We start from the raw sequence: 15668 nt of genomic DNA, 5'->3' as shown, positions 1-15668 counted from the left end.
ATCGTCAGTGCTTTCATTGTCGTTTTGAGTTTGTTTGTTTGTTTTTATTTAGGTATTATTTTCAGGTATTTTTTGTTTGGATACGTTATTCGAATGCACAAAACTTAGTCGGAAATTCTTTGTGTCATCCGGCTGACCAAAAAATAAAAAATAAAAATCAGCGACGAATAGCATAACTGGCAGGTAAATGGAGAACACGCATCCATACAGAAAAGGACAAAGCAGACTGTCGGTCATTTAAAGTTCTACACTTAACCCCTCTGACTCAATCAGGGGAGGCTGGTCCAACAGCACAGCGACGACCAAGTAAACGAAAGGTGATGAACGATCCTGGAGAAGCGCGGAGCGGAATACTTACGGCTGAGAATGCGCCGTCTCATAACGCTCAAACGAGTGGCTCAGGTCATGTTTGTTGTTCATGTAGCAATGTGTGCACAGGTCATAGTCAAAGCACACTTTGCACTTCCATCGCATTCCCATGATGCCATGCTTCTTGCAGCTGTCGCAGATGATATTGGAGTGACGCACGCCTGTGGCGGAGGAAGGCGTAAATTCAGTAAGGCGGAATAAGGTGATTGATGCACAAACGGACAAGTCACACTGCTCGGCTCTTCCGCCCGTCTCATGGCAACGTTTGTCAGAGAAGAACGGAGCAAAACGCTAATGATATGAAGAAAGTGGCTGTCATTTCATGAGTGAACGTTAACGCAATGATCAAGCCCAAAAAAAAAACAAAAAGGCCCTTTGAGTAGTTTTTGATGATGGTGGACAATAGTTGGTTCTGAAGAAAGTAACATGGACACCATTTTTAATCTCGGGATGCTGGTCACTGGTCGCTTTTCAGAACGTTAAGTAAAAATATCTGCTCCGGGGTGACAAATAAAAGGATTATTAACTATGTTGTTAGAATCTTTAATGGGGTCATATCACAAATTGCATCTCATTTTATTTTAGTTTTTAAGCATTCTTCTAGCTAGCACGTTTGTCTCGCAGTCCAAAAGGTCAGGGGTCAGCCATCTTCCTCTGTGCCATTTCCGAAGTCGAAAAGCGCTTACCGATTTGCGCGTTGTCATACAGCAGCAAGTCGTAGGCAGACTGGTAACCAGTGCGGTAGTTGGTCCTTGTGCCGCTGTCCCACTGAACGACCACCGTCTTGTCTGGGGTGGTGGTGCTGCCCTGCCGCCCAATCTCCACCACGGTCCCCACGTGGCCCTCGCCATCATCCTGGTTTCCCCATTTCCAGTCCGTGCCACGAACTACCCGCATGCCCACCTCCATGCTGCCTCTACCGTGGCCCGGCCTCGGGGCTGCGCTCAAAGGCGGACGCTTGGCAGCGCTGTCGCTTCCGCTGCGCCTCCGGGCCTTCCCGCTGGCCCGCGCTGATGAGAGTGCAGGCAGGGAGGGTACCAGGGTGGGTTCAAGGAGCAGATCAGGGGTAACTGAAAGATGAAAAAAAATGCATAGTTTATTTCAGCCATAAAACGCGATGACTTTCCAAATCCATAGAGCTCCACACCGCTTCTGTTGTGCAAATTTAACTCAAGTTTGTTTGACTAGATCAGACTCATTTCACATCGTGGGCCACATACGGCCTCGATAGATGTCAAGTGGGCCGGATCATTAAAATTATACCATACTCTGCTATAAATAACCAAAACAACATGTCTTTCCTTTGTTTTGGGATAAAGAAGCACAAAAACATTAGGAAAATGTTGAAATTTAATGAACATATATTTGACAAAATATTTCATGAAGCACCTTAAGATTTCCTTAGACAAATGTGCAATTGACTTTTATCATTCACATATATGCATTGCAACTGATCCCACTGATTGTACCAAGGCACAAAACTTTAACATGCAATTGGTATTGAAAAATAGAGTAATGCATTTTAAGATTAAACGAGATGTGTAAAAAAATGAATTTTTAAACCATTACATGTGCATAGAAAATCTAAATGTAATCCCTGCCTACACCTTACAAACTAAGGAGAGTTTGGCTGCCGCTGCTATTGTTTTGTCTTTTTTGTTATTGTAAAGTGTCCTTGGGTGTCTTGAAAGGCGCTTATAAATAAAATGTATTATTATTATTATTATTATTATAAATGTGTAAAGAATAAAGTATTTACATGTCCTTGATAGCGTCTGCCGTGTTGGGTCCGTCCGTCTCAGTGACAGACGGAGGCCCCGCTGTTGTCTTCTTCTCTGATCAAAACAATGTTGTCTTCTACTCTGACCAAAACAGTGTGCACCTAGCGGATCCTCCATGAATTGCACCTTATTAAAACTATTCATTCTGTATCTTTTATGCATTTTTTCACTTTTAAATTATCCTGAGGGCCTGATCGAACCTCCTCGGAGGCCCGTTCCGGCCCGCGGGCCATATGTTTGGACTGGACTAGATGGTCTGACAGCGACTCAGGGAGAAGCGGCCATTCATCTAAATTTCCGTGGATTTGTCTTATTCAAGACTTGTGATTGCTTAATTCTAGAGAAGGTAAAATGGTGCACGACTGTTGCGTCTTACTCATCACAACCTCACCACACACACAAAACAGAACCAAAAAAAATAAATAAAAAAACAATCCGAACAACAAAGCCTTTTGGCATACTATTCAGCAAGAAATGAATGTTCTATTTTTGAGACAAACCAGAAAAGCAAAACCAACATGAACAGGCAGTAACGCTGTCCGCTATTTCTAGTTGATATTTATAGACCACAAAGAACTCCCACAGTGGCACTCTTGACTGATAGCTTGTTTCATTTGGAATAATGTCAACGGGAAAGCGGGAGCAATTATGGGAGAAACCAAAGTTGAAGTATAGACTGAAATCTTCTCAAAGTCACGTCAGGGGACGACTCATCAGATCTATTGGTCGCACAGGACACAGAGACGTACATTCTACGCTGCATCACACCGTCAGTCTCTTGGGATATGACAAATGATCTATTGAAGGAAAGAAATCACAGTTCAAGCTAATAAATTGACTCATTGTGTTATTTATTTATTATTTGAAATCGAAGACAGTGCAAGTTGTTCCGGTCCTTGTGATCAATCGATCTCACACGCACACATACACACTCAGTCAGCTACTTGACATTAAAAGTTGCATGTTAATGCAGATTCAGAAGATTTGTGGTACATTCCTGTAAACACAGTGCCTCGAGTGACTTTTCGTATCAACCGTGCGTTTCAAGTTCGGGAATCGAGCAACGGCTCAAACAGTATCTATCCCCCCTTCGCCACTCCGGTAGGCCTCATGGCCGTCTCGTCACTGTCAGGAGCACACGAGGGGCTGCTGTTTTCTGTTGTCTTTGTGTGTATGTTGAGGCTCAGAAACACCACTCCAAGTCAAGCAAAGCCTACGTACAGTCATCGGGGTCTTCTGAGTTTTGGATTACGCTGCAAAAAGACATTTACGGGAAGCAAACCCACCACAAGCGCGGGGGAGTGATTGTCCACCACCACCACCACCACCACCACCCCCCACCCCGTAACGCATATTTCAAAGAGCAGAACTTTGTTAACTCAGAGGAAGCAGGACAACACAGCCACGTATTGCACTGGAAACAATAGTCCAGTCACCCTCACGTCAATCTCACACCGATGATGACGACACGCAATCGCTATAGTTTACAATTACACCATTTCAAAGTTATTTAAATCATCTCTGAAAACAATTGATGTGTGTGTGTGTGTGTGTATATATATATATATATATATATATATATGCAGCAGTCAATGTGGCAACCTCACTTCAGAACACTCTCACTGTCCTTCAAAGATAAACTGTATTGATGGTATAAGACTGCTCTACAAGTTCAGCGTGCCATGTCACTTCATCCTGACATGTGAGAGTGATTCATGATAATTTTGAAAAGGTTCCAACTCAAGTATATACTTATAATTGTCGACTGAATGTTTTGAAAGCGTGACCAGCGTGACCCAAAAAAATAATAAAAAAATCAAGTTCAGCTTGTTCACTCATGAATAAATGTTTGATACGCAAATCACATTTTTCCCCACCCTCCTTTCCTTTCTTGGGACATTTCAAAGAACGGTGAACAAAAGTGCTTGACAATACTTCTGCTTATGCGCAGTAAACCGCACACGAGTATCCTTCAACTGTTACAACATGACAAGGGACGACAGATGGAAAGTAGCCAACAGCAATAATCTGTCATTGTTCATGAATATTACAGTGTCCTCTTTTAAATAAATAGCATACTGTAAATAAACAAGTTATTTCAATAGACCTATTGCTGCATCGTGTGATCAGATCGAGGATCGGTTGTCGGTTTTTGGTGGGGGTTTTTTGATCGGAGATGAGTCGCAAAAATTTTGATTGTGTCAAGCCTCTCTCGTCTCACCATCACAATGAACACCATCACTTGTTTTAAGCGTCCATCATGTATCCTGATTTTTTTTTTCCTCTTGAAAATCTTAGTAAAATAAATAAATAAAGCCCTTCTCGCCTCCCCCTCCCACCCTTCAAACAGGCCACCCACTCTCTATTTGGTCATTGTGAGCATGTGCAGAGGAAGAAAAGTGGCCATGCACATAAAAAGATAAACTGGCTGGGACTGGCACAGACAAGTCAAAGGCACGCTAGATTCAAGCGAGAACTCCCACACAACAAGTTCTGGGCCAAAATCCACAGATCTCAAGAACAAATAAGATACAAATGCTATTTTTGCTCTGCATGGCAACGTACAAAAATATGTTACTGTTTCGTCCACGGCTGCAACTAACCATTACACTGGTTGAAACGGTCACAATTTTCCCGACATTTTTCAATCAGAGAAGGCAAGCAAATGTTGCAAAAGATTTTGCGCTGAATCCAAATCAGACTTATTTTTTTCTACAGCACATAATAATAACAATAACTGAAATTCCAAAGACTTGGACAATTTTAAATTAAACAAGGTCCAAACAATTAATCCGTTCTCAAAAGAAAACTGCTCAATTAACTTAATAATCAATTAGCGGTCGATTAATTGTTACACCGCTGAATTAAATCTTTTGTTCGAGATTCCATTTCAAACTGGGACTTAACTGGTGGTCATCGCATATGTGACATCCTCTAAACAACAGGAGAGCAAAAGAGACTCCTGATTGAATTTGAAAAAGAAATCCAACATTTTTTTCCTGTTAAGTTTTTTTTAATACTGACAAGGAGGCTCAAGTCAAAAGCCCTCCCTCTCAGCGCAAATGCCTTCTAAAAGGAAACAGCAGGCTCAATTTAGCTTTCAAGGTGACAGGATGACGGGGACAAAAATAATTCCCTGCGCAGAAACAGAGTCGGTGAGCCCTTTTTGCAAGGCAAATATAGTAACAAGTTATAAATACGTTTCGATAGTCACTTTTTGCAGCATTTTCAAAAAGTAGTGTGGATAGAGAATGAGAACATTATGTTGAAATGTAGCCCATTTACCGGAAACATTACAGCTTTCACATGAGATCAGTGAACTCCCAAAATATTTCTCATCATGTGTTGCATCATGACAACACTTAAGCGTTTCCTGTGGGCAAGTAAGGGATTCGCACCACATTGTTTGTTTGTTTGTTTTTGTGGTAGCAGCAACGGAATCGACACACGTTTCAAGTTATGTTATGTAAAAGCGAAGTCGCCTTCAGGAAAAAAAAAAATGGTCCACCATAACTGAGCAATGAAAATTGTATTCATTATTAGTTGAGCGATTGACTCATTTAACACATTTAGAAGAAATTGCAAGTAGAGCAGGAAACCGTGCTTGACTTTGAAGGTTCCTTTATTTTTTGTTAAAAAAAGAAAGAAAACGTAGGGATAGCCGACGAACGATTTCAAGTGTTTCGCACGTGATTGAAGGCAAGCTTGATCTTGATTAAAAAAAAAACAACAACAACAAAATAAAGTTGCTGCCAGCGAGTTCAGAAGAGGTGAAGGATTAAAGATCTCAACCATCAACAACAGATGGACTGGCGCCTGTCGGCCACGCTTCAACCGGTAAGGACAACGTCAACCTCGTCCACACACAAACAACGAGCGGAAGAATAGGTGCTCGTCCACAAGTAGACACACATGGCCAAACAAACTGTAGTCCTGCTAGTTTTTAATGCAACGGCCATCTCAGCGTTTATGGCCGCGTGTTTCCAATGTTACCATGTCGGACAATATCGTTGCAGTCCTTGGGACCGAGAAGTCAACTTAAACATTCTTCTTCGTGGTGTGTCAAATTTAAAGACCCATTTATTTTCGCTTTACAAGGACATTGAGGGATTGAGAAATTAAAGTCACTCGCTTTATTTTGTATAGTGGCTGGGGTGTTAAATTGCCAATGAACCCAACCAATGTAAAACTAATTAACGACTTACCACCGACAGATTCGCATCAACCTTTGATTTGAAAAGCTGAGAAACTATCCATCCATCCATAATTTGATCTGCTTAACCTCACGAGGGTCACGGGTACGCTGGAGCCTATCCCAGCCGTCTTCGGACAGCAGGCGAGGGACACCCTGAACGGGTTGCCGGCCAATTGCAGGGCACACAAAGACAAACAACCATTTGCGCTCACAATGACACCTAGGAACAATTCTGTGCGTTCAATCAACTTACCCTGCGTGTTTTTGGAATGTGGGAGGAAACCGGAGTACCCTGAGAAAACCCACGCGGACACGCGGACGCGCCCCCAGGCTGAGAAACTCATTCATACAAAATTAACAAACTGTTTTTACACGCAACGAGCTGTTGTAACGATCACACACCTATTTGGAAATCGCAATGGGATGAAGAGACACACACAGCAAGATGTTCATTCGTGGCTGTTCAATGATCGGTCAGAAATACATGGCCAAGTGGGCATAGTAGCAGTCCTAAGCCTTGAGTTCTCTATTGGTGCTTGCAATACTTTGGAAATGGTTAAAACAGGCTTGGTGTTAGGATATCTGTGCAAAGATGACACACGCAAGTATCCCCCTGCTGCTGCTTAGGGTCGGTCGAGTGTTCTATAAGGTCGTAAAGCGGTGCAGCACGCAACGAAAAGATATATGGTGTGTTTGTCGGTCTTGACACGAGCAGGCCTGGCCGAGTTCACTGATAATAATCTGTGAGCTGCTCCGAAATGGAAAATGAATCAGCATCACATGCGCGTCTGTGTGAAGCATGTGGCTTTTATCCACACACTCGGGCCGTTGTTTTTAATACAAGGTTACTGGAAGTGGTGGAGTTATGTAGTGGCCACGCCACATTTAGGGCGACAAATCTGGATACCGGTGACTGCCATTTTCCAATGGATGCAGAATTCTTGGATGACTTGATACTCAGCCACAATTAATTTACATTAAAAGGACATATTGAAAACACAAAACTACAATTGATCAGAACGGGAACTCTGAAAGAATCAGATTTGGGAGAAGAACATTTGATTCTTAACGTCATTCTCAATCAAAATCATGATTTTCACATCTGAGCAAGTCAGCGACATGGCTGAAAAGTCATTTCTTATCATACCATCCACAGACACGGTTTCATGAAATAAAATGCACACATATCCAGAACCTCGCTCAATGCATCCATAATAACGTGCAGGAACAAAACTAAGTAAAACACAGTGCATAATTGAGGGATTTTTTTTGTGTCAATGCGCTTTTTAGATATGATTTGAATGAATGAGCCATAAATCACAGTATACAAAGCTGTGTCGGCCGTCTGAGTAGCATTTAGCGAGGGAATGCAAATCAGTGCATGAGATAGAAGTCTACTATGAGACAGTACACACAAAAAAAGGCGAAGCAACCGCATATAAAATGGAATTGGAGTAAATTGAGTTCATCATAATGTTGCTTTTTACTCTGACTTGATCCTGCTTGAATTATGAGTGTGTTGAGCAAGATCCTGCATACGCGTGCATTTTATCTCATGAAACCCTAACAGTTGATCGTATGATGAACAGGGCTCTACGTTAACTTTTGCACTGGTAGCACAGACTTGGTCACACCCTTTTTTTGGGGCGGTCCAATATGACCAAATTTGCTGATATATAGTCATTTTAATTAGCATACCAGTTTCGCAGGACCTAAAGCTTGGCAGTGAATTTTCTGTAACAAGAACTTTGTTTGCAAGAGGCAGTGTTTGACAGTACAGGTCCGTTATTATAAATAATTTGTAAAAGAAGGTGGCCCGGTGATCCAGTGGTTAGCATGTCGACCTCACAGTGCACAGGTACCGGGTTCAATTACAGTTCCAGCCTCCCTGTGTGGAGTTTGCATGTTGTCCCCGGGCCTGCGTGGGTTTTCTCCGGGTACTTCGGTTTCCTCCCACATTCCAAAAACATGCACGGCAGGCTGATTGAACACTCCAAATTGTCCCTTGGTCTGTGAGTGTGAGCGTGGATGGTTGTTCGTCTCTGGATGCCCCTGCGATTGGCTGGCAACCGGTTCAGGGTGTCCCCCGCCTACGGCCCTAAGACGGCTGGGATAGGCCCCAGCAGCCCCCCGCGGCCCCCGTGAGGATAAGCGGATCGGAAAATGAATGAATGAATTTTAAAAGACACAAAAAAAAAGGAATCAATACCATGGCAAAAATTTTAAACATAAGTAAAAAGCAGGGAAATAATAATTGACAGCTGAACAACTTAAGATTTCTTTTAGTTGTCTTCGTTGAACATAATACCAAAAAAAAAAAAATCGAATCTTTCAATCACAAAAAAAAAAAAAACGGATCACTGGTAAAACGCTTTGCAATCCGCACACTTTAAACACTGTGTGCATAAAAAAAAAAAAAAAAAAAAGAAAGCGGCTAGAACTGGTTGATGTCAGAATCGCCTGGTGGCCAGAGGACTTCGACAAAAATCAATAGAGGCCCTGAATAAATAATTCGAAAAATATTTCTTCACAAGGGTGACGGGGCTAAAATAAGACCCTACGTTCCCCCATTTCAAGCTGCGCCGAAACGTCCAAAGCAGTACGTCAACGTTATCCAAGTCGACGGGCCGCAGCAAAGAGACTTTAAAAAGCAACTCCAGTTTCAGTCAACGCTACCGACCTTTCAGTACAACGGGCGCAAGGATAAGTATGCTCGCAAGTGCACAAATGATCACCGATTCAAATACTCACTCCCAATGGTCTTCAGGCCACTTTTGAACATGTCAGGCAGCTGGATTCCAGTGTGCCGTGACAACGCCATTTATCCGGGTAGGACAGTGGACAGGACTGTATTGGAGAGCGCCGTGCGGCAGGCAGTCATCTCACTAATGGGGGAGTGAACCCTCTCAGGCACATGCTTTGTATTTGGTTTGAAAGTGAACCTTGCCCTCCGTTTTCCTCTCCCTCACTGACAGATGTTGCTCAAGGACGTCGCTAAAGCTGATGTCTTATCTATGAAAGAAGCCATGCTCATTTAAGTGAGATGATGAAATTAAATCAAAAGGGCCGGTCACACAAAGAGATTGTGTCCCAAGGAGAAGAACTTTTGAATATTTAAAAGGGTACAGTAAAGTAGCTTTTTGATCATTTCTTCTCGTATCCAAGTCAACATTGAGTCACATGCTGGGCCTTATGCATATTTTGTACATATTTGGTACAAACTTCAACCGAAAAACCAAAAGATTAGAACATGACAGGAAGTGTTGAAGGAAGTTTAAAAACAAGTTAGGGCTGGGCGAGATGGCCTAAAGCGCATATCAACGGTATGAATGGTAACCTTTCATGGTCAGCATATAAATAAATTTAGTGTAAAAAAAATTCAATCAAGTCATTTTAATGGTTTCTATAGCCCTTTAGCAAAGCTAAAGTGAATACCAGAAATGTATCTCATTTTGAGAACAGCTAGTGTGTAGATCGCAGATATCAAAGTCAAGGCCCGGGGGCCAGATCTGGCCCGCAACATCATTTTATGTGGCCCGCGAAAGCATTTCAAACATGGCAAATTCCATGAAGCGTGCTAAATAAAATATGTACCAAAATTTCAAATTCTCATATGTAATAAATGAGAGAGACATTGTTTTGTTGCCAAACACCCCATTACAATCACTTAACTCATTCACTCCCAAAGACGTTTTTAAACGTCTTTTCAGACTTGGTCTAGAATTGGCTGGTACTGAATGAGTTAAACAATAGTTCCGTAAACTATTATTTTTGACTTCTTTATATGATTTCAATCATAATGGCCCTCTAAGGAAAATGGTACCTAAAATGTGGCCCACGACGAAAATGAGTTTGACGTCCCTGGTGTAGATCTCAAACTCACTGAGCACTCTATGATGCCAAGTAAAGCAACCAAACACAAATAACATTGCCAATTCTAGAAATATTTAATATACTTTTGCACTTTTCACCTTATAGGCTCTTCGGCTGACGTACGGATTGATTTCCAGATCTTAGATGTGTGCGCTTGCTGTATAGCAGTTGTATTATTTTTCTGGCTGTAACGCAGATTTCTCCTGAGCTAGGTGAATCTGCACACTGTGACGTGACAGAATGCAGCAAATCTAAAAACCTCCACCCTCTCCAGCCCGCCCTGACAGCACTAGGTAGCTCCTTCAGCCAGAGACTGTTACACCCGCGCTGCAAGAAGGAGAGATACCGACGCTCGTTCCTACCAACTGCTGTCAGGCTGCTGAATAAAAAATAGCAACAATAATATTAATAATAATTAAATGATGTGGAAAACAACTGTAAATAGCACTGCGATTTATCCATTTTGTATTTATATTGCACTTAATTGAACGGTGTTTGTTTGTTTTTTCTTCTTTCTGCCTACATTCTTGCTGCTGGAGGCTGTAAATTTCCCCAGTGTGGGACAAATAAAGGATATCTTATCTTATCTTAAAAAGCGGCGGTAAATAAAAAATAACCTATCCGATGTTCATTCATCCATTTTCTGAACTGCTTACCCTCCCTCATTCGGGTTGCAGACATACTGAAGGCTATCCCAAGCCGTCTTAGTGGTGGGTGCCCCCAAAGTAGAAAGAAAACAAAATAAATAAATGAAACTTTGCGGTCTCTCGCAATGATTGCAATATTAGCCCATTTTTTTGCCAGGGGATGCATTTTTCAATGCGGGTCTATGTACAGTGGTACCGCTACTTACAAAATTAATTTGTTCTGGAAGAAATTTCTTAACTAGAAAATTTTGCAATTTGACACACGTTTTCCATTTAAATGCCCTAATTTATTCTAAGCCCCCCCAGCCCCCAAAATTCAGACCTAAATGTTTTCTCAAGCATAAAAATGCATCAAAATATGTAACAAATACATGTTACGGTTATATCATTGCACAATAAATGAGAGTTGTGTATAATGTAAAAAAAACTAAGAATAGAGTGAAGAATAAAAATGATTGTCATTTAACTTTTGACTGCATCCTCATTGTTTTTGGCCCTTTTTAGTTCATGTTCTCTCTCAGAAGTGTTTTTTGCCTGGCGTTTTGTAAAGAACTGACCCAAGGACGTTTGCTTTTGTCGGCTTTTAACAATCCTTCGAAAATGTCCAAAGCAAACATGAGCATAGTGAGTGATCGCCCGACTGGTGAACACTTGTTCAGGGTGATTCACATTTACGTAAAACTAACAGAACGCCTCATGGCCCGAGGGGCGAATGACGAGGACGCTGCATCGACACATATCTACCAATTTATCTATCTACACACATCGACACATAAATGGTAGAGGTCCCTCTTAGCCAACGGGATGCCAGGATGATGTTCGGTAATAGCCAATGGCAGAGCAGCTCTAAGTATGCTGCGTTCATGAAACTCGGAGCTGCGAGTAGCAGCCCATACCGTATTTTTACCTTTCGTATCTTGAAATCTCTTTCGTAACAAGAGGCAATATTTTCCTGTTGAGGCGTTTCGTAGCTTGAAAATTTCGTATGAAGAGACGCTCTTAAGTAGAGGTACCACTGTACTTTCATCTTCCTGATTTAAAAAAAAAAAAAAAAAGCAACAAAGATGGAGCATTCTCTTTTAATGTGCGCAATGTCCACGTGGAGTGTATGCGTCAATTGCACTTTCGACTAAGGCCTTGAGCAACGCCACTCGAAATGTGACACCACAATTTTGCCACTTTGCTTGTTTACACTGACCCTGGTGTTTCTTGATAACGCTCTGCGGTGTTATGAAGCAGGTGCATCTCGAGCCGCTTTCACACGGTCTTCACATCAGAGGCCTAACAGTACAGCTGAGATTTATTCAAGAAACGGGAACTGCGTGTTAATACAGCCACTGCGGCTACATGTTTTGAGATAATTATCCAGTTGCTTTAAACACAAAGGGGTGGCGGCAGTGAGCGTCTGGTCTTAAACTTCAGACTTCATTTACACACTGGTTGCGTTCAGCCTTTCTTCCACCTTCAATATTATCGCAGAAGGTAGCGTATTTGCTAAAAGACTTCAGGACTCCACCTATATTGATACCTTACCCACAAGAAGAAGCTGTGAAACTGTCATAGCAGTGAAAGTTAGCGAATAATAAGCTGCCCGTCGACAACAAAACATGTCATTGTCCACAAAATATTGCTCCCAATGCTGAGCTGGAAACAAAAGAACTATGCTGCAAAGTAAAAGCAAAATACAAGTGTCCGTCCCCAAAAGGCGATAAAAATCGAAACCGGAACATTTCACTCGCATGATTCCTTTGTCAACAGGATGTTAAAATCCCTGATAGGTAGGCAACTCGCAGTTGCCCAGTTCCAAATATGGAACTACGTGCCAGTTTTCAAACTGAAGATATGTTAGAAATTCATGGTAGCTGTGCAACGTGTTTGTTTAGGCCCGCCTGAGCTGACCATCCACTGCAAACTGAGACCTCAGGGGGGACGCCTTAAAGAAATAGCAGCTAAAAAAAAAAAGAATAGAAGAGAGGGTTAGACAAGGCCATTTAAATCTCAAAGATATGACTTAAATGGGTTCATCTACAGTACTATATTATCGCATCGTAGGTTAGCAGAGCTCCTACAAGCTTCCCGTGAGACGACAAAAAAAATACACCGTGGTGTGGCGCGCGCTCCTTGAATGAACTGTCTGAGGAGGCGGGGAGGTTTGTCTCCCACAGACATCGGTTATACAGTTTCAAGCCGTCTTGCAAATATGCAAAACCGGAGTGGCTGTCGAGGATCCAAGCTGGAGACGGAAGAAACGAGAGGGTTGCTGCCCATGCCGGTATTTAGCCTTAGCCTTGTGTCACCAGGGATTATGACCATGGGACAGAATGGAGAGGGGGGGGAAAGGAGGAGGTGGAGGAGGCTGACCGGGGACAGTTGCTGCGCGTCCATGACAAACGGTTGCATTCAGGCCGACGAAGTTCCTGAGCTCCCTCGTACAACCGAACTGCGGGACTGATGTTGTAATTCCATCACATGGAGACGCCGCCGCCACCTCCGGTCACTGACACACTGTGTTTACTGCTCAGTATGCAAAGGCGCACAAGTACCACGTGAGGGACGTGCTTCACATCCTTCAGGGAAAACCATTCGTGACCCCACAAATGGGCACACAGTGGGGGTGCATCTTGGATTGGGGGTGTGCACAGGGAAAAGAAAAGGGATGCCCTTACAGGAGACTTTTGATGAAAGAATACCTGGCAGGTTTTCTCATAATGAGTGTCTGAAACAGCATTCTATTCTCAGGACTCTACAGCAGTGTTTTCCAACCTTCATTGGCCCAAAGCACATATTTTACCACTAAAAAAAGTCACAAACAGTCTATACAATGGTGCCTCGCGATACGAGTGTTTTTTCGAGACACGAGTCACCATTATGAAGATTTTTTTTTTGTTTTGACTTGTGAGCACCGTATGGTGGAAGTGAACTCAATTCACAATAAGCAGCACTTTGGCAAATAGTGAAAAAAATCTTTAAAAAGGGATGATTCAACCTGCTTCTTGCCATGACCATTTTAAAATTTACTGTCAAACTAAAACAACGACATCGTTGAGGTTATCAGGCCACTAATTCAATGCTCAAGATAAAAAGCATCTCGACTACTAGAACAGTTTAAACAATGTACTGAACACAAAAGGTTCAGCAGCACATGTAGACAGACAATGTAATAGATTAGTATTTTAATATTTACGTACTGCCTACCTTGTTAACTGCTATTTTCTGGAACATCCATCCATCCATTTTCCATTTAATCAGTATCCTTGACATCCATTTTAAAGTCCATGACTAATATGCTCTTTGGCCACACCAATAAGACAATTCAGAGCACTAGCAGAATGACTGTATGTTACTAGTGACATCGCTACACGCGACTAGGACAATTTGGGCATAATGTATTTGTGGAGCACCCACACGATACTCGTTTGGCAAAACAGTGCAGTAGTTGTAATCTGTGTGCAACTAGTAGTACTACAGAAGGACGAGTTTTTGATGAATACAATTTTATGTCACTCGTAATACTGGTAGCGCACAGTTGTCAACAGATGTATTCATATGTAGGTCTTAAGACGATAATCAAGGGTACTGAAAAAAATAGCGACTTTGCTGCACACTTGCAGCTATACTAGCACAAGAATTACTAGTTGCTAGTCAAGCAAAACTAATAGAGGGAATGTTATTAGTAGGGTCCATGAGGCTGAAGTAGTATTTGACACATAACTACTACTTAGGTCGAGTGGTGTTAGTGGTGTAGCACAGTGGTTTCCTAGTAAGGTTAAATTGCTTACTCGTTGGCCGAAAGTGGTATGTGTTCTATTGTATTGTTTTATGTTGAATGTTCTGCAAAGCGCTTTGTTACAGTGGCAGCTGTTGTGAATGCTCTATATAAATAAAGATGTATTGTACGAGTAGTGGAAACTATTCGTGAGAGAGTTGGATCTCATCGTTCTATTGGTGCGCTGAATTGTCTTACATGAGGACAAAGTGCGTACTCGGACACGGACCTTACGCTGGGCATCAAGGATATACAATAGATGCTCGAAAGCCTGCTAATAAATACAAACCAAAACACACGGGCGACGTCATAGGCGAAATAACCCTATAGTCGGCTGTCAAGTGAAAATGACCTGCTTCCGCTCACATCCACAGCCACTACAGAAGCACTTTCTTCACACAGTGATACTCGGTCAATTGGGAGAACATGCTGCCAGCATTCGTCCGAACAGACCACTCCGAAACGAACAGACCACTCCGAAACAAACAGACTAACAGTGACCGACATATTGAGTGTGTCTGAGATGACTGAGGGCTTGGTGCGTGTTATTAGCCTGTCAAACGCTGACGCTAGCAAGCTAACCCATGTTTGGCAACGTTGATTGGCGTGAAAAACAATTTCTTTCACAGTGCAGTTACTCACCGGATCTTTGTCAAGAGTGACTACTTTGTGTCAAGCAATAATCCCATAGTCCGGTCTCCGACCAACGACAGCATGGGTGCTTTTAAAGGAAATAAATGTGTACTAAACTGGAGGGGTTGCAGCGCACGGCCATGACAACACGCCCCATGTTTGACGTCACGAGAGATGGGGCGTTCGAGTGCTCCCGTTTATATGGTAACGGAGTTCTGTTCCTAATTTTATATTATTGTAATTACATACGTTGGCCATCCACTTCTTGGTCAAGTGGGGGTACTGGTAACTATATAATAATATCGACTATAATATCGTATAATAACAATAATAATAATAATAATAAGAAGAATAATAATAATAGCGGTGGACGGTGATAGACTGGTTAGCACGTTTGCCTCACA

At 42.2% G+C, this 15668-nt stretch overlaps 1 protein-coding gene across 2 annotated transcripts in view; it reads right to left on the bottom strand.

Moving 5' to 3' along the window:
* Nucleotides 1-15425, bottom strand: part of mib2 (MIB E3 ubiquitin protein ligase 2) — a 38303-nt gene extending 22878 nt beyond the window's left edge. The window contains exons 1-3 of one of the 2 annotated variants that reach the window (XM_086110470.1): nucleotides 15274-15425; nucleotides 1056-1439; nucleotides 359-530 (exon numbers count right to left, since the gene is read on the bottom strand). In XM_086110470.1, the coding sequence (XP_085966596.1) occupies nucleotides 359-530; nucleotides 1056-1278 (395 nt within the window). In that variant the 5' untranslated portion in view covers nucleotides 1279-1439; nucleotides 15274-15425. Of the gene's footprint in view, nucleotides 1-358; nucleotides 531-1055; nucleotides 1440-9096; nucleotides 9240-15273 lie in introns of those variants that run through there. The other variant, XM_086110463.1, reaches the window with a different exon arrangement.
* Between the last annotated feature and the right edge of the window lie 243 nt (nucleotides 15426-15668).

The sequence above is a fragment of the Hippocampus guttulatus genome, chromosome 1 (assembly GCF_054856545.1).
Source record: "Hippocampus guttulatus isolate MCC_2025c chromosome 1, RoL_Hgut_1.0, whole genome shotgun sequence".
NCBI classification, from domain to species: Eukaryota; Metazoa; Chordata; class Actinopteri; order Syngnathiformes; family Syngnathidae; genus Hippocampus; species Hippocampus guttulatus.
Note: the sequence above shows the minus strand (reverse complement) of the source record. Positions and strands in the feature narration are given on the sequence as shown.